This window comes from Fistularia commersonii, chromosome 10 (assembly GCF_037954325.1).
Source record: "Fistularia commersonii isolate RoL2024-O1a breed Wild chromosome 10, RoL_Fcom_v1.0, whole genome shotgun sequence".
NCBI lineage: Eukaryota > Metazoa > Chordata > Actinopteri > Syngnathiformes > Fistulariidae > Fistularia > Fistularia commersonii.
Genome location: NC_141293.1, coordinates 11882109 through 11904497, shown reverse-complemented (window position 1 = coordinate 11904497; position 22389 = coordinate 11882109). Strand labels below are relative to the sequence as shown.

The 22389-nt window shown below is 42.7% G+C and overlaps 2 protein-coding genes across 4 annotated transcripts; one reads left to right on the top strand and one right to left on the bottom strand.

Moving 5' to 3' along the window:
* Window positions 1-4700: 4700 nt before the first annotated feature.
* On the bottom strand, window positions 4701-14137 carry rab5ab (RAB5A, member RAS oncogene family, b). 3 transcript variants are annotated; one of them, XM_086153777.1, is made up of 7 exons: window positions 13957-14137; window positions 11366-11596; window positions 10197-10348; window positions 8991-9113; window positions 8185-8278; window positions 7162-7322; window positions 4701-7127 (listed from the first exon to the last, which is right to left on the bottom strand). In XM_086153777.1, exons 2-6 carry the CDS (start codon window positions 11529-11531, stop codon window positions 7207-7209), a joined length of 651 nt encoding a protein of 216 aa, XP_086009903.1. In that variant the 5' UTR covers window positions 11532-11596; window positions 13957-14137; the 3' UTR covers window positions 4701-7127; window positions 7162-7206. The 3 variants fall into 3 exon arrangements, with proteins under 3 accessions (XP_086009903.1, XP_086009902.1, XP_086009904.1); XM_086153776.1 differs by having other exon boundaries at window positions 4701-7322; XM_086153778.1 differs by having other exon boundaries at window positions 4701-7322; window positions 13961-14137.
* Window positions 14138-14868: 731 nt separating this feature from the next.
* efhb (EF-hand domain family, member B) lies at window positions 14869-21440 on the top strand. Its single transcript, XM_086154425.1, has 12 exons — window positions 14869-14880; window positions 14954-15091; window positions 15537-15714; window positions 15826-15936; window positions 16697-16826; window positions 16904-16987; window positions 17058-17125; window positions 17218-17372; window positions 17481-17688; window positions 17790-17993; window positions 18245-18426; window positions 20417-21440. Exons 1-12 carry the CDS (start codon window positions 14869-14871, stop codon window positions 20561-20563), a joined length of 1617 nt encoding a protein of 538 aa, XP_086010551.1. The 3' UTR covers window positions 20564-21440.
* Window positions 21441-22389: the final 949 nt, after the last annotated feature.

Sequence of the window (22389 nt, the reverse complement as noted above, 5' to 3'; positions counted from 1 at the left end):
CCTCTCATCCATGTGCCGAGCCGGGGGGCAATCAATATGCCCACACCTGCCTCACACCGGGGGCAAACTCGAGATGTCTGGTTCAAGTCCCCACGCTGTGTGTCGAGGCGAGTTCGACAATATATCGGCTTGCACTGCAACCGACCACTTTGGCCCTTCCTGTGGGGGGTGAGCCAAAGGGAAGAGGGACCTAGCCGAGCCCCATTGAGCCCCTTGGTCCGATGTTTTTCTTCTTCATGGAGGTCATGATGTTTATGTTTGTGTCGACATCAGTTGCCAGCTTGACACCTTCCATACATGTCACGGGGGTGCGGTCAAGGGGCGGTGATTAAATGCACAATTATGATCACCTGTTCCCTGCTGCGGCTGCATGGTGAGGGCGTGAGTAAGGAGAACCTAAATTTTATTGACCGTAAAACTAATCGTAGACTCGAAATACGAGCTGAACGTTTGGACCAACAACCGTGCTTTGGTTTTGCGTGGTTGTTTGACGTTGGAATAAATACGGACAGTAACAGACACGGCAATTTAATGTTTTCTGGCTCAGCTCTCAGTGACTTCGTTTTTTTTTTTTTTTTCCTTTTTGGAGTAACTACAACTTTAAACAAAAAATTTACACCCAAACTGCATATGGACATAAGGATCACGCCGCACAGTGCAGAACTGCAACGGAGAGACTTCAGACCGGTAGGACTGTTTCCCGCTGTGCATGTTTGACTTAGGGCAGTTTGATTGACAGCGTGTCTATCTGGGAGCGCTGCTGAGATGTAAAAGTCCGCCGAGACACAAGGAGTGAGATTATCTGTGGTGTTTTCCAATGTGTAGCGAGCAATCAGTGGAAAAGCGATGTATTGTTGATTCACTGAGTGTAATGGATGAATGAGGGGAAAACAATGGGCCCGAAGTGGTGGATGCTGAACGAATTGTCAATTTACTGTCATTTACTGCAAAAGGTCTTGGAAAATATAGTTGAAATTCTGCAAGAGAAACACACAAATAAAAAAATGCTTAATATCTGCAGTAAAAAAAAAGCTTATGGAACTAAATGAAAATGCCCGAGTTGAAACCCAGGACTCTCACTGCTCTGTGTCACTGCTTTTAACCGGCATCAAACAATAATTCCACTCTTACTCGAGGACGAGAGTTAAACAGAATGATTGGTTTTCAAGTGTTGAATTTTACAGCAGTGCATTCAAACAATATGTGATTAAATGGCTGGATGAAAAGGAAAGTGTTCCCAGTTCTTTAAAATGATTTGGTTGCAGCGGCAAAAGATGTGTGTCACTTTCAAATGGATGACTCCGCACAGGCTCCAGCACAGGACAAAGGCCTAAACACATTTCACGAAGGCGTACAGGATGATGTGAAGCCAGGTGATCAAATGTGCAAAGCAGACAATCTACACAAAGCGCTCTAACAAGTTCTGGAAACGGTAAAAGGTCATCTGCTCAAATTCTGACAGCAGCTGATTTAGCTGCATTGATAGCATGGCAAAAACATCTACAGGATAAGCATGCACTGGAGGAGGGAGAGCGGCAAATATGGAAACGCAAAGAAAAACTCAAACAGGACAAAGAAGGTGGTGCACGCTTGGCTAAAGTGAATGTGCTAAGGGCTGCTAGCACATCTGGTTCTAAAAACACTAAGACACTGGTCAAAAGCAATGCTCTCTTTCCATAAAAATGAACAAGAAAAAACAATGTATCGATGCCACCCTTTCGTTCCCTTCGAGGCTGGAAATACTTGAGGAGCAATTAAAAATCATCTTCCGTGATCAGGTTACAAGAACTTATCTGATTGGCGGACGCATATGAGAGCCTTTGAAAGCAACTCTGACGGCTCTCGTGATTGCCTGTACCTCCTTGAGCAATTCCAATGCCACATCTACTCTGGAAGCGATGGACCAAGAAATATTTAACACAGTTGCAGGAACGTCAGATGTGGACTATTATCAAGTGCAACATGATGCTTATTGTGGATGAGACATGATGAGGTCATGGGAAGAATCATCCACATCTTCCCAGTCAGGGGATGATTTGGGAAGATGGTTGCTGATGAAGACCAGCTCTTTGGAAAGGCCCATCACCAAAGTCTGTCTTCTGTGGGAAGCCAAAGCTTCACTCCTGACCTGCTCTGAGGGGACAATTTTACTGTAACAGTTAGACTGACTTTACTGACTGACAGCGACATGGGAGGGTCCGGATTTCTCTATTAAGCTTTGGGTTACATTTTCTGGATAAACTTGGCTTTCATTCCCGGTGGAGGAGCTCCTAGGACTGCTAACAAGGAGAATTGTGGATTTGCGATTTCTTGTTTATTTGTTAATTATTACAGTGATAATTAAGGGCTGAGTTGTCTGGGCTATATGTTGGGATATTGATGTTTGTGTCAACATCAGCTGTCAGTTTGAGGCCTTTCACGAATGTGACAGGTGTGCTCAAGGAGCGGTGATTGACTGACTGACCGGGCATTATTCACTTGTTTACCACGGCAGATGCACGGAGAAGGGGTGAGGAGAGAGAGAGAACGTAATTTTCGTTGACTGCAAATCCAATCGCAAACTCTGACTACAAACTGAATGTTTGGAACAGCCAGCTGTGCCTTGTTTTGCTTGGTTGTTTGGTGTTTTGGAGTTTGGAGTTTGCATTTTTGTGTATGCAAGCATGTATGTGTTTGTATAGATGTCTATTGTTTGTATATACAATCATGCATGCGTGTATGTAGGTTTGTTTCATGTGTGTGTGTGTTTGTGTGTGTGTGTGTGTGTGTGTGTGTGTGTGTGTGTGTGCATACATCTTCAACCGCTTATCCTGGATTGGGTCTTGGGGGCAGCAGCCGAAGCAGAGAGGCCCGGCCTTCCCTCCCCCCAGCCCAGCTCTTTCGGGGGGATCCCGAGGCCTCCCCAGGCGAGCCTAGAGACAAAGTCCTTCCAGCAAATCCTGGGTCGACCCCGGGGCCTCCTCCCGGTTGGAGCCCCACTGTCCAGAGAGAGTCCTGGGGCCCACCAACATGTTCAGGGGTTACCACCTCGACAGGCACCCGTCACCTTACAGACACAATTACGGTCTGCCGCCTCGACAGTAGAGGCGCAGAACATGGCCCATTCGGTCCCTCACCTCCCCCGGGATGTGGCTGATGCTCTGCTGGAGGTGGGAGTTGAAACGCTTTTTAACAGGAGCCACTGCCAGATGTTCCCAGGTCTGACTGGCATCCTCCCCCACCGTTGTCGTCAGCTCACTGCCAGGTGGTGATCGGTTGACAGCTCCACCCCTCTCTTCGCCCGAGTGCACTGAACATGTTACCTCAAGTCTGATGATACGACCACATCGGTCATCCAAGGTCTGTTGGTGCCATGTGCACAAGTACATACCTTTGTCTAAAAATTGAATATTTTTATTGACAGTCCAAGACAACTGTGTCATTTGTATGTATTCGTGCATGTATGTTTGTATTCGTGTCTATATATGTATGCGTGTACGCAAACATTAATCTTTATGTATTTAGGTGTTTATGCAATCATGCATGCATGCATGTATTTAAATATCGATGTATTTTTGTGAGTGATGATGCATGTGTGGGTGTTGATGTGTGCATGTTTGTGTGTATCCAAGCATGTGTGCATGTGAGTAAAGTTACAGCAAGGTGTTTGCCATCAACCAACTTACCTTTCAGTGTGGTATTCTGGTTGGTATTGAGTGGAAATGATCACAGGTGATAAGATCAGGAAACCTGGATTTCTATGGCAGGGGTATCTGGTCAGTTTCTGGACTTTATAAATAAGAGTTTTGTCTTAGTTGGAGTACAGGGGCAAAAATTCACTTTTCTCCATGTCACCAGTTTTATGAGGTTTGAGTTTTGGAAAACAGTTTTCTCTGTCTTCTCATTTCAAGTGAATCAAAGGTCTTTACTCCTGGAATTGCTTCTTGATTGGGGTTTTGGCTGGTCAAGTGACACATCTGGCCTTGGGACTCAAGGCAGGCGGTGAAGATGGCACCCAGAGAAGACATGGGGGTTGGCAGATGATGGCCTTGTGAAAATCCAGGAGGTCCCTGCTGAGCTCCAGCTAAACAGGCTTCAGCAAATGTAAGATTGCCTGAAAGGCTTCAACCCATGAAAACGAGAGGACAGAATATTCCTAAGAGTTATTGTGATGTTCAGGTTGTGTGTTCACAGCACAGAGTGTACCACTTGTCCTTTGACTCATTATCATTCACACTTTGTGTAGAAACACACAACCTTTCACAGCTGGGGGATTTACCTCAGTCTGAATCTAAGCAGGAACCATCTTGCTGTGAGGCAGAAGCACTGATCGCTGTACCACCTATTAATATTTCAATGTTAAAATCTGGCCACACCATCAAACCATGGCTCCAGCAGAGAGGCCAGCTTGGGATTACTATAGAAAACATTTTGTGATCAAATGGAGTAAAAATGAATTTTAAAAGATAAAATTAAAATTTGAGAATCATTGAAATATTATACAAGAATTTAGAATTACCAATAAAACCTTAATTAGAAATTAAAAGTAGAAGATGATTTCCAACATAAACAGGGGGAAAATACCATCTATATGTATGTATATGTGTATTTCCTGTAACTGGAATATTGGTCAACTCCTTAGACTTCTAGGGACCACTGAGATGTCAAGACCTTTTGTCGTCACCATCAATCCAATCCAAAAAAGAAAAAGGTACAAGACACCTCTTTATTGATTTATTAAGTTGTATTCAGACACTCAAAACTGATCAGCCCATCACTAGTAATGCTGTTTTTACATCATTAAAATTCATTGAGCTGTAAAGAAACCATCGGTTAGCTTTGATGAGGCTACCAGCTCCGAGCCGCGGGTTAGCAAGTCCGATACAGTCCGTCATATAAAATCGAAGGGCCATCGTTAATTAAACATGATCAATGTTGTGCAACGCAGTAAAAGTTCCTTTCAAACGTGACCGTGGAGCATTTGAGGAGAAAAAAAAGGAACAAGACACCAGAGAAGGATTTTTCTTTGTTAATAACACTATATATACCTAAAAAGACCACCAATGCTTAACACCTGACCAGTTTGTGACAAGGTCGAGAATGAATACAAAATAAAAGCAACCCATATCGAACTGTACAATTGTTCAGAATCTCTAGATCTGTTTCTTGGTGAGCTCACAGGCTCTGTGACCTGTACTAGAAAGGAGGAGGGAAAGGAAGAAATGACATTGCACCCCAGAACAACATTAGAGTATTTTTTGCCTCCCCACAGACTGGCGATGAGGTGCAGCGGTCTGAATGAACTGTTTGCGATGCTGGGAGACCTTCGCTGGCCAAAGACAGGAGCTCCATGTTTGGAGGAGACTTCAGAAGCAGGATGTTTGCAACGGATCGGACGATACAAACAAGGCGAAAGGTTTGTTGGGCAAATCCTGCCCTGGCGTTGGTTCCAAAGTTCTCCGGTATAGTCGGCCAATAAGGTTCCGGCCTCCCCCGTCAGCCCCGCAGCGTGAGGACCATTGTTGATGGACACACTGTAACATCAGTCCGTACTGTTCTGCAAGTTCAGTTACCTTGCTTTTAAAAAAAAGAAAAAAAAAAAAGAAAATGTCCCCAGACGAAACAAAGTACACTCATATCAAATATACTTATTCTAGTTTTTCCTGTAAACATGATTAATGTACTTGGGCATATGTTGACCTGATCTTTTTTAGAACACTAAAATGTGTTATTTTTAAAACGTGCTCCTTTTGTATACTTTACAGTTTAGTGCTCTCATGACACATCAGTGATACTATGAAAGGCATTCTTAAATACTGCGCTTGACCATGCTGTTTCTGTTATATTTGGGTGCAAGTAATACTGGATAAAACTATACCACAAGTGCATTTTCATCTTATTGACTCATGAAGGGCATCTCCAAGAGACAGAATATGCAGAAAATATATTTGCAATTAAATCATATTAACACAAAGTACTTTTTGTGTGCAGTATCAATTTAAAAAAAGGTTGAGCAATGTATTGTTTTTAATCAAATTAAAAAAAAAAAAAAAAAATCTTTGCCATTTTCTTATATTTCATGGATCGCTCAAATCAATCAGGGAAAAAAAATCAGTGTAGCCTTGAGTAAATGCATGACTTTGAACAGTACATTACTAACAATTACGATAGGTTTAAGTTGTCTGATATGGAAAAACATTTTAAAGTGTATTTAAACATGTCTTTGGGAGCACTCGATGTATCATGAGACCAAAATTGGAAGCTGAAAGAAAAAGTACATCTAGTACATCAATCAAGTACTAATGGAGGCTTATTAAGTATATTTAGATGAAATACACCTTTTTTCTTTTTTACGGGGGAGGGTCCACAGAGTGAAGCATTGTGTCAGTACATGATGGATAGAGGTGCTTCTTCTCCTTTACACACAAAACACCTGTGTGTTTTCAACTCATTGCCAAAAATAAAAAACATGCCAATATCCGGATTTATTTCTCTTCATTGGCTGTCTTTTGAAGAGAACGTCCTCTTCCGTTTCCTCTCGGCTCATTGCCACCTGACAACAAACGGGCCTGGGATCCAGGCGACTCAATGCTGGGAGCGATAGCTTTCTTCTTCTTCCAGTCATGAGCGGAGATGAAGCCGCACACGGTGAAAGACGGGCAGCGACACTCGCGTTCCGATGACTTTGTGACGGGGCTGCAGCTTCTCCTCAGCCAATCGCTTTTGGAAAAATTGGCGCCCGTCGCAGGGTTTTCTTCTTTCCTTTTTTGTGTTTGCACTCACTCTTCTCTCGTAAATGGGGTTAGTTTATGAATAAAAGATAAAAGTGTGTGTGTGTGTGTGTGTGTGTGTGTGTGTGTGTGTGTGTGTTGTGTATGTGTTTCTTTTTAGGCGTTGTAGTGATACATGCATCCAGTATACTGATATACACTTCTTAAAAAAAGTAAAAAAAAAAAAAAAAAAAAAAAAAAAAAAAACAGTAACATCAACAAAATAAAAGGTATTAGAAATGCAGCTATACAGAGTCTTTAGCTATTCCAAGGGAGTGAGGTTGAAGGTCAGGTCTGACGTCAGGAGGTCGACAATGTCCTGATGTTGTTCAGCTGAGGGGAGGGCATTTGTGTGTGTGTGTGTGTGTGTGTGTGTGTGTGTGTGTGTGTGTGTGTGTGTGTGTGTGTGTGTTGTTTGTGTGTGCACGGGTGTGTTGGATGAGAGGGAAGAGCTGGGTTAGTTACTGCAGCAGGGACGGCTGGTGGGCTGGGCTGCCTCTGTCAGGTCCACGCCTCGGTTCCGCCCGCTACTGGCACCGGCAGCTTGAGGCTCGTTCTTGGGCAGTTTCTTTGCTGCAGGGATAAGAAGGAAGGCATCATGGCAAAACGGATGAGAGCAGATGTAGAGAAATGACCGATGCCAATAAATCCAAACACTAGACTAAAAAACAGACTACAAAACTCAATGTTATTTTTTTTCCATGGAGATTTAGTGTCAGTGAATCAGATAAATGTTGTGAAAACACAGGCTTCTTTCTGCTCCTTTCAGCACAGAACACGCTTCCTCCCTGTTTCTGATCTCACTCTCTCGCACAGGATTCACTCCTCAGAAACCACAGATTCATCTTCCTGATGCTCCCTGACCGTTATAGTCACTAAACCTGAAGGCATGACCTTTACTGTGCACAAATGTCTGAACTTGTATGGCACTTCCACACCTTAATTACAAAGAAATTCTAACACCACCAACTTTCTGATTCAGAGGATGCCCACACAACCAGCTGAGCCACTGGTGCCCCATTAGTATAATGTAATAATTACAGTAATCTAATAATCTAGTAAGATAGCATAGTTTGACAACAGAGCATTTTTTTTATCCAAAGCCATCAGCTAATGAGAGCTCTCTTGAGTTAACATTCAATTTGACTTTAAGGCATGAACCAGTTTGGCTTCGGAGCCAGCTCCCATCTAGTTTGTGGAGTTAACTGAGAATCTAAATCAGCATCTTCTATGCAGTATGCAATCTTGAAATTAAAAACAGATTCTGAATTTTAACACCCGACATGAAGCACCTTTTAACTTTTGATGCTCTCCCTCAGCCGTACGCCTGAGAGTCCCCCTTCACGACCCGCTAAGGCAGACAGTGAAGCGCTCTTCATATTTCATACCATACTGATTAGGCTCTTCATCAGCATTATAGGACAGACGCACTTACCAATGGCCATGAATATCTCATTGACGTTCATAGAGGTCTTTGCTGAGGTTTCCATGAAAAGCAAGCTGTTATCATCTGCGTATGACTGTGCATCCTAGGAGAGGAAAACCAGTTATTTTGTTGGGGATTGGTTTGGCCGTCAGTGTCAGTGTCAGAGTCCAACATCAACAATGTGATTGAGACACTAGTAATAGATGTTTGTTTTTTTTTTTTGTTTTTTTTTTTTAAACCTTTGCTTTTAACCTCTGAAAGTGTTTGTTGTCACAGTCTGGAAACAATTTTCCCTGTGTATTGAAATTCTTATTTTGCTGTCCACTGTGAAGACGGATAGGTAGCATTGTATAAACGTTAAACTGAAATCTCTTCAAGACAGGTGATGGACATTCAGTATCATCTGTTGCATCATTAATATATCGCTCAAATATGGGCCCACTATAGCAGTCAAACTTAACGCCCCTATGTCAATATCCGCTCTTACAAAAAAGAAAAACAAAACTTTTAGGCTATAATTTGAAAAGAATTTGAACAAATGTTATTTGTCACGCAACATTCGCTCGAAGTGTCTGTAATCAATATGTTTATAATTTTACATGCTGCTGACAGTGTGGTTAAACATCTGTTGGCCAGATCAGCTGGGTGCCGGTGTCTTTTTCAGTCAAAGTTTGGTTTTCCACCCCGAAATGTGTCAAAATTATACTTATAAACAATAACCGATGGGACAAATATGCATTGCAACAGTTTTGTAAATTCTGATCTTGTGCTCAAAGCTTCATGTTTAATGATTAAGAGATATAAATTAGACAGACCTGGAAGTCCAATGCTCTCTTGTTTGCAAGATCTGCTTTGTTCCCCGCCAGAGCTATTACAATATTTGGACTGGCTTGTCTCTGAAGCTCTTTAACCCAGTTCTTTGCCCGTACAAATGACTCCTGGCAGAGAGAAAAAGAAGGCGGGGAGAGGGTCAGTTATAGAAAATAACAATAACCACCCATGTCATGGAAAGGGAAGGACAACCTTCCCATAATTTCCGGCAAGGCTTTCGCTAATCCTTTGATCGCGACCAAGGAAGGAGACTCCTATTGATGAAATATGAAACATAAGATGGTGTCCTCGCTACAGTGAAGGCCGCATGGGAGGGATGAGGGGGTGTACGCGGCGACCTCGGAAGGAAAGCAAACATTGGCAACGAGCCAGCTTTTAACCGAAGATAAAGAGCTCTCTTTCTTTACGGACGGCCCTGTTCATCCCTGAAAATTCAACCCAAGTTGTCAGGAAGTGCTTCATCTCTCGGGGTTTGGCCTTCATCAACGTGAGCCAACACTAGAGCAGAATTAAAATGATCAATGTCATAGACTTCTTCTACTTTTTTTCTTTACAAGTTCAATTACTTGAGCATGGGAAGGCTGCACAACTGAGGTTTATCCATCCTACAGGTATTGCAGTCCTCCATGCAAAGAAAATAAGTGAAAATAAGCAATACATTGCAGAAACTAGCACAGATGGTTTCAAAAATTTGTCATCAAGGGTGATGTGAGTCTGCAAAAACATTTTTTTCCTTGTGAATAACTCTACTCAATGTTTCAACTTTTGTTGATAAAAGTGCCACCAAACTGCACATGCAGCACTATGGAAAATTCCACGCTTGTGAGGAAACATGGACAGGGTGAGGCTGATGAGGTCTATACCATTGTTTGTTTATGGTACCTACCTGCAGTGAGCAAGCAGAACAGGCCCAATTGTGTTTTTATTTCTCTTTTTGAGGAGGGTGGCACTACCCCTCCTGAGTCTTTGCATAAATCAAAACAATGTAAACATGACAGTCTGCCTGTTGTTGGGACAAATTGGGACTAATGTGGAATGTTGTTGGCCAATGTGACTGAACGAACATGGCTTTAGAAAAATATCTTTGAAAATTATCAAAAGTGCATTCAAAAGAGTCAGGGGGAATTCTGTCATTTACATTATACCAGATTAGTCCCTAATCCTTGACACAAATGTTGAGCTGGACTCACCTCATTAGTTATGTCATAGACCACGATGGCTGCCTGGGCCCCTCTGTAATACATTGGAGCCAGACTGTGGTAGCGCTCCTGACCGGCTGTGTCCCAGATCTCAAATTTGACTGTTGTGTCGTCCAAACATACTGTTTGAGTCAGGAAAGCAGCTGCAGGGGGGTGGGGAGGCACATAAAATAATGACAAGAGGCCAAGAGATCAAAATGCATTTCTGCAACGGTAATGATGACAAAAGAAGCTAGAGACACAGGGGAAGATCATCTGCATGAGTTTGTCCAGATTGACACGATTGAGGAGTATCTTGTGGATGTCATGATTTCTCCCACCTCACTTTTTCAGAATTTACATTGAAGGGATTTTCCAGTTGTGGTTGTGTGTTCATTCAGATTTGCTAGTTCTTGATTTGTCATCCTTCATTTGTGATGTTACATACTTCGATAGATAACATTTGTTAACAAAAAAAAAAAAAAACACACACATCATGAGCAATGCTACCATAACTTTGTGACCATAACATTCTCTTGATGCCATCAACTGTTATCAACAGATATAAACTGTTCTGACACTGTTTGGCAAAACAGGTTGCTCCAGATACACCACACCGATAGGCCCAATTAAAAAATACCAGACTTCAAACTGTGGTCAGTTGGACAGAACAGTTTATTGTAAAAACTGGGTTATTCCTAAATTATTTTCACTTGATTTCTTTCAGTTTGCCTGTTCTGAAGTTCTGCTCGACCACTTCAATTGTCCGATACCTATACTTTCTCATTTGTTTTAAAATACATAATGCTCACAAATGACGGTCACATCTATTCCTGCCAATTTTTTTTTTTTACAGCTACAATGAAATGTTATGTAGTTATGTGTGTGTGATCTAATCTGAGATCAGTGGGGTCTATGGTTTTCTGTTATTTTTATCTAGAGAAAGCGAGAGATTCCAATTTAACTGTTGTAGTAGGAATGTGATTTTTTTTTTTTTTCTTTTAACTCTGTTTTAAAGGATATGCAGTACCAGGAACTAGTGACTGATGTCTTGATGACGATTTTTCTCTCAGCTATTCAATTTTTTTAAGTTTCACATTGTTGTCTTCCAGTAATTCAGATGGGGAACTATTTCACTGACCACATGAGGAGCCATGACATGAGGTCATGAAGGCACTTACCTCCAATTGTGCTCTCTTGGAATTCATGAAACTGTCCCTTGACGAAACGAAGTACAAGACTTGACTTCCCCACCGCTGACTCCCCTAGAAGTACCAGTTTGAACTGGCAGATCTTGTTGCCTGCGTTTGGCCCGTTGGGCCGTGTCGCACCACCTCTACTTGCCATGTCACTTTCTCCTGTTGCTTCTTTCAGACACCAACCTGCGGTGAATAACTGAAGAACACCTGAGCCTGAGAACATAAGGACAGCAAATGATCGTGAGACAAAAATGTCAGTTTTTTTTAACTAAAACTGTCATTTGCAGGTTTGCTGTGCTTATTTGGAAATTAAGCACTCATTTCAAGAACCCATTTAGCATAAACTATCAGTCATAACTATGTGAGGAAGCACAACTTTTAGTACCACATAATGGATGCTTTTTAATGTGATGGTTGCTGGATGACAAAGTAATATTTGGAAAAATAAGGTTTTAACAGAAAAAATACAATGAGAGGACACGAGAGAGAAATGATGCAGACAAGTGAGTGCCTGTTAAAGGAAATGAGACCACCTCCCCGAGTGCTTTCATTGCATAGTAGGAAAACATCGGGCCTGTTTCTATTTTATTAGCATCATTAAAGGTCAATACTGTAGTTGTCACTCCTTATAATCTTATCACTCTCTCAATATATTTCACTCTCCAAGGTCATTTTGAGAAAAGATGACTGATGTCTAAAATTAGTCATTTGCCAAGTGAGTAATGCGAATTCACGCAAACCAAGCAGCCTGACCAACAAACTGTCAAAAGATAATTTGATTGTTCAGGATAGGAACATGAGGGGCCATCAAAATACACTGGGCACTACTTCGGGATAGAGGGCTCTCAAAACAGTATTGTATCAATGACATATTGCCATGCTAACTATGTAACTGAATGAGGAGCAAAAACAATTCAAACCGCGGGATACACAGATACTGGTCCACTGATACAATGTTTACAACTAGGAGCTGAAGAATTGCTGATACTGATAGCTTATTTTGTTTGATTCCAATTGAATTCAATTGGCCAGGAAATGTATCATCTTACCCCCTACTTATGGCAGAAAGACTAAAACACCAAATTGTCATTTCAGCCTTCATCATACTGAAACAAAAAAAGGCCTTTTTTCACCTTCCATTGGTTTTGGGTACACATCTTAACAAGCCTGCACAAACTGTGGGAGCGCATTTTTCATTTAATACTGGTTTATTAACGGTGACTGAATTGATACTGTACTACATAGACTGTCTGTCTATGTAGTACAGTATTAATTCAGACAAACTAAAACTTCTTTTGGTTAGATATGCCTACTTTGTTCTACTCAATTCAGTCTCATATAAACAATTGCATAAGGCACAACTGTCTGTCCTTTCAAAACACTGCGCCATTGATATTTAACACACCTTCATGTGACAAAGGTGGCTCCTCAGACACTGCATCGTTCTACACTTGTCACATTGCCAGACACAGTTTCTATTCTCTGCAAACAATCAACGATTGTTTGCTAACATGAACAAATAAGGATAATAGGTATGACACACGTACCAGGGTTTGTCCGAGGGTGTAGCTACACCTTCATCCTTATATTTTTAGAAACTGATTGATTGACTATTTGATAGAAGCAAGTGTACCAGTGCTTCTACAGATGCCAATGGTTCTCACCTCGGAAATTCAACATATAACGTGTGTCACAGTATGTTACAGATGCTAGAGTGAATAATTCAATAACGAAAGTGGCAGCCCCTTTCTGTGAATTGATGGCATTTGAACCAGTTTCTAAAGGAAGAAAACTATTCTAGGTAGAAGTGCGGGGCTATTTATAATGCCAGACAGTTTCCCATCAATGGGTCTGTGGATTTTAGGTGTTTAATAATATTATATTATCAATAAGACAATATAAGTTTATATGTGACGTGTCCGTTCCTTAATATCGTGAGACACGTCGACACTCTGCAGCTGTTCAACACATAGTTGTCAACTTCGACGAAATCGCGTTACGACACGGATAACCACAAATAACCTGTTATGTTGTTGTTGTTGACTGGCAAAATTTAGCAATGTTGCTAACGTTAGCAACAGCGCTGCCGTGTAAGTTCAAAACATCAAATGTTTTTCAATTATCCACCCTTACTAAAGGTTGTTTTAACACGTTTGGACTTAGTGCGAAACTGTACATCTGCCTTCTAAATCACGATTTTAACGGGCAAAAACACAGATGATGCAGGCTTGGGTGTGTACTGCTAATGACAGCTAGCTAGCGTTAGCTGTCTGACGTTTGTCTAGTGAACTACCAAGCTAGGCAGTAGACGAGAAGTGGTTGCTAACATGTATAAAACGCAGGTCCATATTTACGCCATCGCAATCCGACGATCGACATTGATTCACTGTTGTTAAACCCCCAAATTTCACTTGCTACGCTACCTAGCTTGGCCCTTCCAGTGTCAGTGGCTAGCACCAGCTAGCCAGATGAAATAATAGATACTGGCCAAAACAAGGAGCAAACGTTTGGCGGCGGCCGCCTCGGGAGGAGCCCTTCAGATAGCCGTCGGCTAGCTGCTATTAGCTACTCACCTACCCAGAAGATGAAGCTAGCAACTGTGAACGTCCGTTACGATATTCGTGTCTCCTCTGTGTGTCGGGTGACCAGCTTAGTGAGAGTAAAGGCTGGCTTTCACACGGCTCGGCGTCCCTGTTCCACTTCTTTCAACTTCCCTTTTCGCATTGTACGACGGATGATGACAGATCGTATGACTGAAATTGACAATCCACTACGTAACAGCGCGGCGGACCAATGACACGGCCGAGTTTAGCCCCCAAATTACCGACATGTTCTTCCCTTAACTCACGAATACAAACACCCCATATAAAACAGGGCGGTCAAAAACAAACCATAATAAATAAATAAATAAACAGCTAACTAGTTGGCTGTTTAAAAATGTGAAATACATGTATTTATTTTATAAATATATTTATGTTCTCAATTCATTCAATTGTTCAACTGCGATAATGATCACATAATTTGCAAAAACAAGTGGATTTTGATCAAAGACGAGGAAATGTGATTGCCGGCGTTGCTAGGCAACGGACCCCAGCTCCCCCAAACTTGGTGCGTTTGCTGACCGGCCGCCGCTTCGCAGGTCGCCTCTCCAACCGGGCGACGTTCATGGCAGAAATCCCAGGAAAAAATAAATAGAAATAGAATTCGGAGACCATGTCTCACCAGGGGAAATACAGAGATCCTTTGCCGGACGTACCGAGAGTAAGTTCGCAACAACGTGTACTATTTAGCAGCAAACTTTTGCTTCAGCTCAGTTTGGGATGTTTTGGGATGACGTCATCCATTTACAAACAAATACTGCACTGTCAATATCTTAATATTCTATGTATTTTTTCTTTCTTTTTCTTTTACCAGGCTGGGATCGTGGTACCAGAAGGCAACAGGGCCAAAACATGTTTGGAGCAAGTGTCAAGGGTGAGTTGTACATGTTCATGTGTGTTGCATTAGAATGAATTGCATTTTTTTTTATCCAAATGGATTGGTTGTTGTTATATATGTATTCATTTTTAGCCCCCGACCCCACCAGTGGTCAGGAAGTTTCGCACCAGCATCCAGCCGGAGCCCGGGGCCATCACAGTGCACAGGGGCATCGCAGGTGATCCAGATATTGCAAACACCCTGGTTCATGGCATCAGCACCAAAACCAATGTAAGTAACATTTGTGCACCTTCTTTTTGACATTGATCTTTTTAATACTGAAATATAGTCAGATGGTGTGTTTTTTTTTTCTTTTCATTATTACATTCAAATGGTTATTGCACTGCAGGGAAACAAGAGCCTTCAAAACAATGTTTTTGCATATTTTCTAAATAATTAATTCATTACTTTCCTGTTAGTTTATTCATACTCCCACCTGTTGAAATGTATCTATAACTATATATAACACACATTATTGTCACTAAAGTCTTTTGAAAGGTTTTTAGAAAACAATAAATCATTTCCCAATACTCCTTTTGAGGTTCTACGCTCACAGATAACTGCGAGATAATAAGGTCACCCAGGTTTTATTGCCAATGACTTCATTCAAACTATTTAAATACCACACAAACAAAGCAGGGCACGGGAAATTTGCAATTTTGTGTGAATCCCACAGGACCGGACTTTCTTCACCCCTGTGTGCAAAACCTCCTTCCAAGAGAAGCTGGAGGAACTCAACGAGACAGTGTACGCCTCCAAAAAGACAGCGCCTCTTGGCAGGTCACACGATCAGAGTTCTGGACTTCCCGACTGGTACAATGACGAAACCTCATTTGGCATTGAAATTGTAAGAGGTGTGCACAAATAACCCGTATGATTACAAGAAGCAGAAATTAGGCTCAAGTTTAGAGACCCAGCTATTTTTAAGTTATGTATCAGCTGAGTGAAAAGCTCTTCCTGTCCAGGTTTGGAGGCCCACGAGGTGCTAAACCCCAAAAAGACCATGGAGGAGCTTGAGATGGAGGCTCAAGTGGGACACGAGAAGTATGTTCGCTCCCACAGTGCTTACTTTGCAGGTAAGAAGGCGTGAAATGCATCTGTCACGGACAGAGACGGGATAATTCCTGATGGATTAATGAGGTGGAACTGTCTTTACTGAGGTACATAATTTGTGACAGCAAAACAAAGCTGGACTCAAATGTAACCCTTCTATAATTCATGTTAATTAGTGCACATTTATCTTGGATATTTCCTCTAATGCTTCACCTTTGTCCTGTGGACCTGTCACCAGTGAACTGTGTCATGTGCCCTGGGGAGTAGAGGGAGGAGGCGAAGGCGGGGGGGCGGGGGGCTGTGTGACATCATGGCATTCTCGACATTGATGTCACAGCTTTTACTTTCACAGTGGTGATCACAGCATCCCCCTTTTTCACACGCCATGGTCACAGCTTCATCTGTCACTGAAGAGATCACAATTTCCACTTTCATAGTGTGTGATCACGAACAACTTCCCCCCCGACACTGCATACAGTGCTGGTCCACAGGCAATGCATATGCAAGCAACCCCTTTTACTATCATCTTCTTTCCCTGTCTGTCCGATGGACAAATAGGGCTTTATGGCTTTAGTAGCTTCCTGCTACAAGGCGCCGACATACCATGTCGAAATCCTGTGTTCACTGTACATTTTGCCATTAAACCGATTCTGATTCAGATGAGTTTCTTTTCCGTTCTCGTCATCGTGGCTTAATTCCAGCAGTTCAATAAAATGTGCCCCGAATTTGATACAATTTTCAAAGCTAATTTCACCAAATGTCAGTTTTCTTTCACACTTTTAGGGGAGCAAGTTGACAGGAACTACGACTGGAGTCTGTGCAGTAAAGACAGCAGTTTTGGGATCCCCACGCCTCATTTCAGCGACGGCCGCAGCGCAGCTAAGAATATCCTCTGGCTTGGGGAGTCAACAAAGTAAGCGTCATTTTCCACTGAAGTCCGTGTCTGTTAGCTTTCATTCATACGACCCCCTGGTGTTGTTTTGCCCGCAGGTTCTATAATCCAAAACCCAGATGGAAAAGACCGGAGGACTCGGGGGAGAAACTGGCGGCACAGATGGGCAAAGTCAACCCCAAGTGAGTTTGTCACATCCTGCGGGTCTTGACAAAAGAAATAATTTTGCTAATTAATATCTCCTCGTTTCAGGAAAGGTGACACCTTGAATCTCCCAGAAGATCACACTTTTGGAATTATCCTGCCGTTGGATGAATGTGGTGATTACCTTTTCCTCCTGGGCTGCAAATCCAAACATTAACCAGCTTTGTGACCTCTGTTTTGACCTTTTTCACTGTGATTGTCCCTAAAGGTGTAGCAGAAGTCATCCACTCCATGGGCCCTGGGGAGTTTGCACAAGGCCGGGACGCTCAGCGCTGCCTTGTCAACGCGGTGCGGCACCACCTAAAGAGACTCAACTACCATAACTTCCCCTCTCTGCTGCAGGCGTTCAGGAGTTACGACAAGGTCCTCATTTCTGCCCATTGTTATGCTCTCTCATTACCTTCAGACGTAAAGTGCAACCTGTTGCTGAGGGTCCGACAGGTCACTTCAGACCGTATTTCACTTCTGCAGGAAGGCAAGGGAGCAATTACCAAAGACAACCTGCAGGAAATGTGCTGTCACTTTAAGCTTGAGGTGAGCGGAGCGGTGCTAGACGACCTGATGAGGTACTGTGACGCGGATGGAGACGGCGTAATCAACTTCATGGAGTTTGCCAACTTCCTCAACTGGAAGGACAAGATGCCTCTAAGCAGTCAAGATCAACAAATTCTAACAAACGGTATGTTTTGTGGATTGAGGTTTACAAAAAAAGATTTTTCACTTTTAGAAGCAACATAGCGGGCTCAGCCTGAAATGAGGATTATTTCCTGTTTTCCACAGCCACCCCCGAGAGGAGACCCTCTTCTCCCTTACCTGAGGCTCCTCCTGCCAAGCCTCTGATCGAGCCCGAGGATCTGCAGCCGGCGGAGCCTGGAAGCTCCCTGAGGACCCTCAGGAATTTGATAAGACCCCAGGAGGTGGCCAACAACTTCAACACCTCCTCCTCCCTCATCGGTTCTGTCACTGACAGAAACTTTATATTGGGTACGTCAGCCGACTGAGTTGACATGTTTGAAGAAATGGTAGTTTAAGTTCACCTGAAAGTTCTTCTGTTCCTTTTGGGTGAAATCAGCCAATCATCTCATCCTCTCCATCTCACTTTATCTCCTCTTTCCCATCCATCCATAAATCTTCCTCCCTGGTCTTCCTCAGGGGCTCCTGCCTGCCAGTTCCAGCCTCAGCATCCTTCTACCCAGTCTTGCAAAAACTCTGTCTGCTTGCGTTCTCACCCACAGAGAGTCGCTCCTTCGGGATCCCCAGCGTTCGCTCGGACCTGCCGGTTCCTCGGCTGAAGAGGGTCAGCGACTACACCAACTACGGCGACATACCGCCTGTTGTAGATATAGTGTTCCCGTCGGTTCCTGCCCTCCGGGGTGTCTACGACAAAGACTTCACCTGCCCGCGAACCAAGAAAGAGGTGGGTACGGCGTCAGGTCGGAGGGGGGGTTTATCCGCCGAAGTATTTTCCCTGCATGAATTTTCACAGCCTCATGTGACCCCTTACTTCCTGTTTCTCAAACTTGGAAGTTCTAAGTTACACATACAGCGTATTGTGAGTCACATTAGTGTTTTTGTTTTGCTTTCCGCACTCAAAAGATAAAGTAAGTCGAGTACAAACGCATCAAACCAGACTATTGTCTGTGATAGATATTATTTCAATGAACTTCTTTTTAACATTCTGTGAAGGATTGAAGTGTATGTTTTCGTGTCGTTTCGTGGTGTTCCTGCTGTACTACAAAGTAGTCTGACAAGCACTGGTTAAGTCTAACCCCCAAATAAGGATTCTGTCCGAGAACCTAACTTTGCACAATTCTAAGCATTTTCAGCCGAGGGTAAGTGTCTGGGAGTGCAATGATGGTTCCCAGCAGATGACTTGCTGTTTCCTTTGCAGTGTGTGTGTGGACGTCCATCTGTATGTGTGTGTTTATTGTAAACGGTGGTGGTAATGGTGAACAGAGAGGACTACAACCCACCAATCCAGAATAAAAAAAAACGATTCAGGCACCCAGAACCAGCGTTTCACCAAAATAACAGACCATAATAACAGATCCCATCCCTCTGTGCCTTGTCAAATCCTCTCTTGTGTCCCTGTCTGCTTCTGATCGGTGTGAAATCAACAGTGAATTGGGACCAAATGGACCTTTTTCAGAGAAATGGGTTTTAATCACAGCAGGGATATTATATACTTATATGAAGATATATATATATATATTTATAAAAAACATGTTTTATTTTCTCTTCCATCAAAGCAGAGGAGTGTGGGTTGCTCTAATAGCGGCGATGGTGGCTGCGTTCCATGTAGGTGTCTCAGTGATAAGCGCCACTGCAGCGGCGCTTACAGTTGCAATCCTAGACCTGTCGCACTGATGTCACGCAACCGATCTCTGGTGCAGTTGGAGACGACCTGTCAGCCAGACAGGCCTCGCGCAAATATTTCACAGTCTATTTTGCACCTTAACAATCAATTTGTTGGCATTGGGGTCCATACTGACACTGGTGTTTGTTTAAACCGTGTTTCATTCTGCAGTTGCGCTGCATGCATACCATCAGGATCACCAAAATCTTGTAGCACATTTAATGGTGAAACTCTTCAGGTTTTTGATCCTACGCTGTCCTGTGTGCATAATGCAAGATGCAAGCAGTTAATTTGTCACCGGTGATGTACTGTTTCCCACAACCAAAGACACTCGACTTCCTCACTCTTTGTTGCATCAGTACTCTATCTGGTTGGCTCTTCTTCATTTATCGGTTGAAGTCCTCTTCTTTTGGGATGCCTGTTCATTTTTCCGGGTTGTTTCATTGTAAGTTGTGATCGCATTCGCCACTGCTTCACTGTCAGTGGTCTACTTTAACTGGACAGCAGGACTTTACAGGATATGGATGTCATTAAATGTCATCCTAGGTTTGATGTCTTGTCTATTTTTTTGATATAAAGAAAATCATTGTGACTGATTGCTGATAATCAGCATTTTTGTTTTTTTGACAAATCCCTTTTTGAGTGGCATGGTGGTCTTCCACCTCGCAGCAAGAAGGTTGGATTCTGACAGCGGTCCTTTATGTGTGGAGTTTCTCTGTTCTTCCCATGTCTGTATGTGTTTCCTTTGGGTTCTATGGTTTCCTCATTCAATGCGCAGAAGGTTCACTGGACACCCTAAATCGTCCGGACTTGTGAATGAGAGTATAAGTGGCTTTATGTTTCTATATGACATGTGAATGAGAGAATGAATGGTTGTGTGTAACTGCATGCGGCATTGTGCTATGACAACTGGGAAAGACTCCAGCAGCCCTGCCACCCTGAGTGCAGGATAAGCGGTGGAGATCATGAATGAATGAAAAAAAAAAACGCAAGCAAATATCAGCAGCCTGTAAACTTGTAGCCTAACTGGTTTCTTTCTCGCCTTTTGCAGATGATGGAAATATTCAAGAATCTGGTGTCGGATATTTCCGAGGACACGCTGGAGGAGGCTTGGAACCTGGCTTCCACCAAGCATCCGGCTGGAGAGGTTTGCGTCGAGGCTTTCCGGGATGTGCTCAAAGAAATCAAAGCGCTGTGACCGAGTTATATTTTACTGTCAAAAAAATCTCCTTCACATAAAACTTCAAAAAGGATTTTCAAAATGTTACTTTTGTTGTTCAAATTGCATTTGTTTGTTATTAAAAGATCAATATATAGCATGATTAAGGGGTTTTATGTACAATACCAATTCATATAAATGAGGTAAAAATGTCCAAACTACTGTTTAAAGGATCACGCATTTCTGATGTCAGTGATGCTTAAGAAGCATTTAAATTTTGTGATATGGTCATTTTTGGAACTACCAAGGAGATACTAGATTTAGCATGGAAATCAGAGTCATGTTGATGCTGCACTTGATGCCTGCGTGTCCAAGTGTCCTTGGGCAACTCCCCAAGTTTAACGGTTAATGTCTGGTTAACGCCTTGCATGTCTCGCTGTGTGAATGGGTGAATGTGATGTGGTGTAAAGGTGTGTAAGCACCATATAAGTGGGGGACCACTTACCATTGAATGCATCTCCCTGTGTGGCATCTTGAACACAGTGTGTTTAGGTTAGTAAACAACACAACTTCAAAAATAACACACCACTGACGTCCGCCGTCATCAGGGTCTAAATCACATGGTCATTATTACCACATCATGACATAAGGCTTCACCACAAATCAACACCTTGGACCAAATCCACCTCCTCATTTCAGCGTCTATTTATTAAAAGTTAAAATAAAAAAACAAAATATCACAAATGAAGCACTCTCTTGTATGTTTGATAATGTTTGCATGCCGCTTGGGCTCATTGTGTCGATCTTCATTTCAAAGGACTTTGCATGCAGCCGAGTATCAGTGCCTTGGTATTATTCGGTTCCTTTGTTAAGTGTCTGATTATGGAGAATTGATATTTCTATTACAAAATAAAAAGTGGGATTTAAAGCAAAGAAGCCCATTCAAGATGTTGTCTTTGTTCACCCACAGCGAATGGGGTGAACAGTGTGTCTCCTCGCCGCTGACAGCTAGAAGGAAACACCGGGAGGTTTATACTCTTATCATCTCTCTCCGTCAAGAGGACTGGATTTAATTTTCAAGCACATTTATCTCGTAATTCTATAAATCGACCTTAAAACGGGTGACTTGACAAAGACAAAGCAATTAATTAATGGCATTTCGGAGCACATGCAGACACACACGCGCGTCGTCAAAGAGTCTGTTTTGCAATCAGTTTCGGTAACCAGATTAATGAAACGTGTTGGCGCGTGGCCTCGGCTGATCCACGCATCAAAAACATAATGAGAGAGTGAAATATCATTCAGAACAAAAAAAAAAATGTAAAGAGCCATTAGCTTTTTGTGCATGTAGCGCCATGTTATTGTTTGGCTGTTAATTTCCATTAAACCAAGTGACACACGGGGTGTTGATAATCGCTAAACGTGCTATCACCGCGTCCATGAACACGATGACATGTGCTAAGCTAACCGCTCTCTCTTAATCCCATTACAACTCCAGAGACACTGGAACGAAGAAGAAGGAGAAAAAAAAACCCACGCAAACTTGCAAAGACCACATCTATTACTGCGGGAGAAATGAGAATAATCCTCCCTATGTGTGTGTATGTGTGTGTGTGTTAACGGAGCATGAATTAGCAGGTGCTAATGAGAGTGCGCGTCATGTGTCGGATAGGCTGTCACCATTAATAACGTCTGCTGGATGGGACGCCGGGCGCTGTCCCCGGGCCTGCGAGGCATGATGTTTCTGAACAAATGACAGATTTCTGGCGCTGTCCGTCGGCTCTTCACTTCACTTTTGTCAGGTGTGTCTTTTTTCCGCAGTGGTGATTCGTCGCACAACCACTCGTATGTGGTGGGAGAGCGGC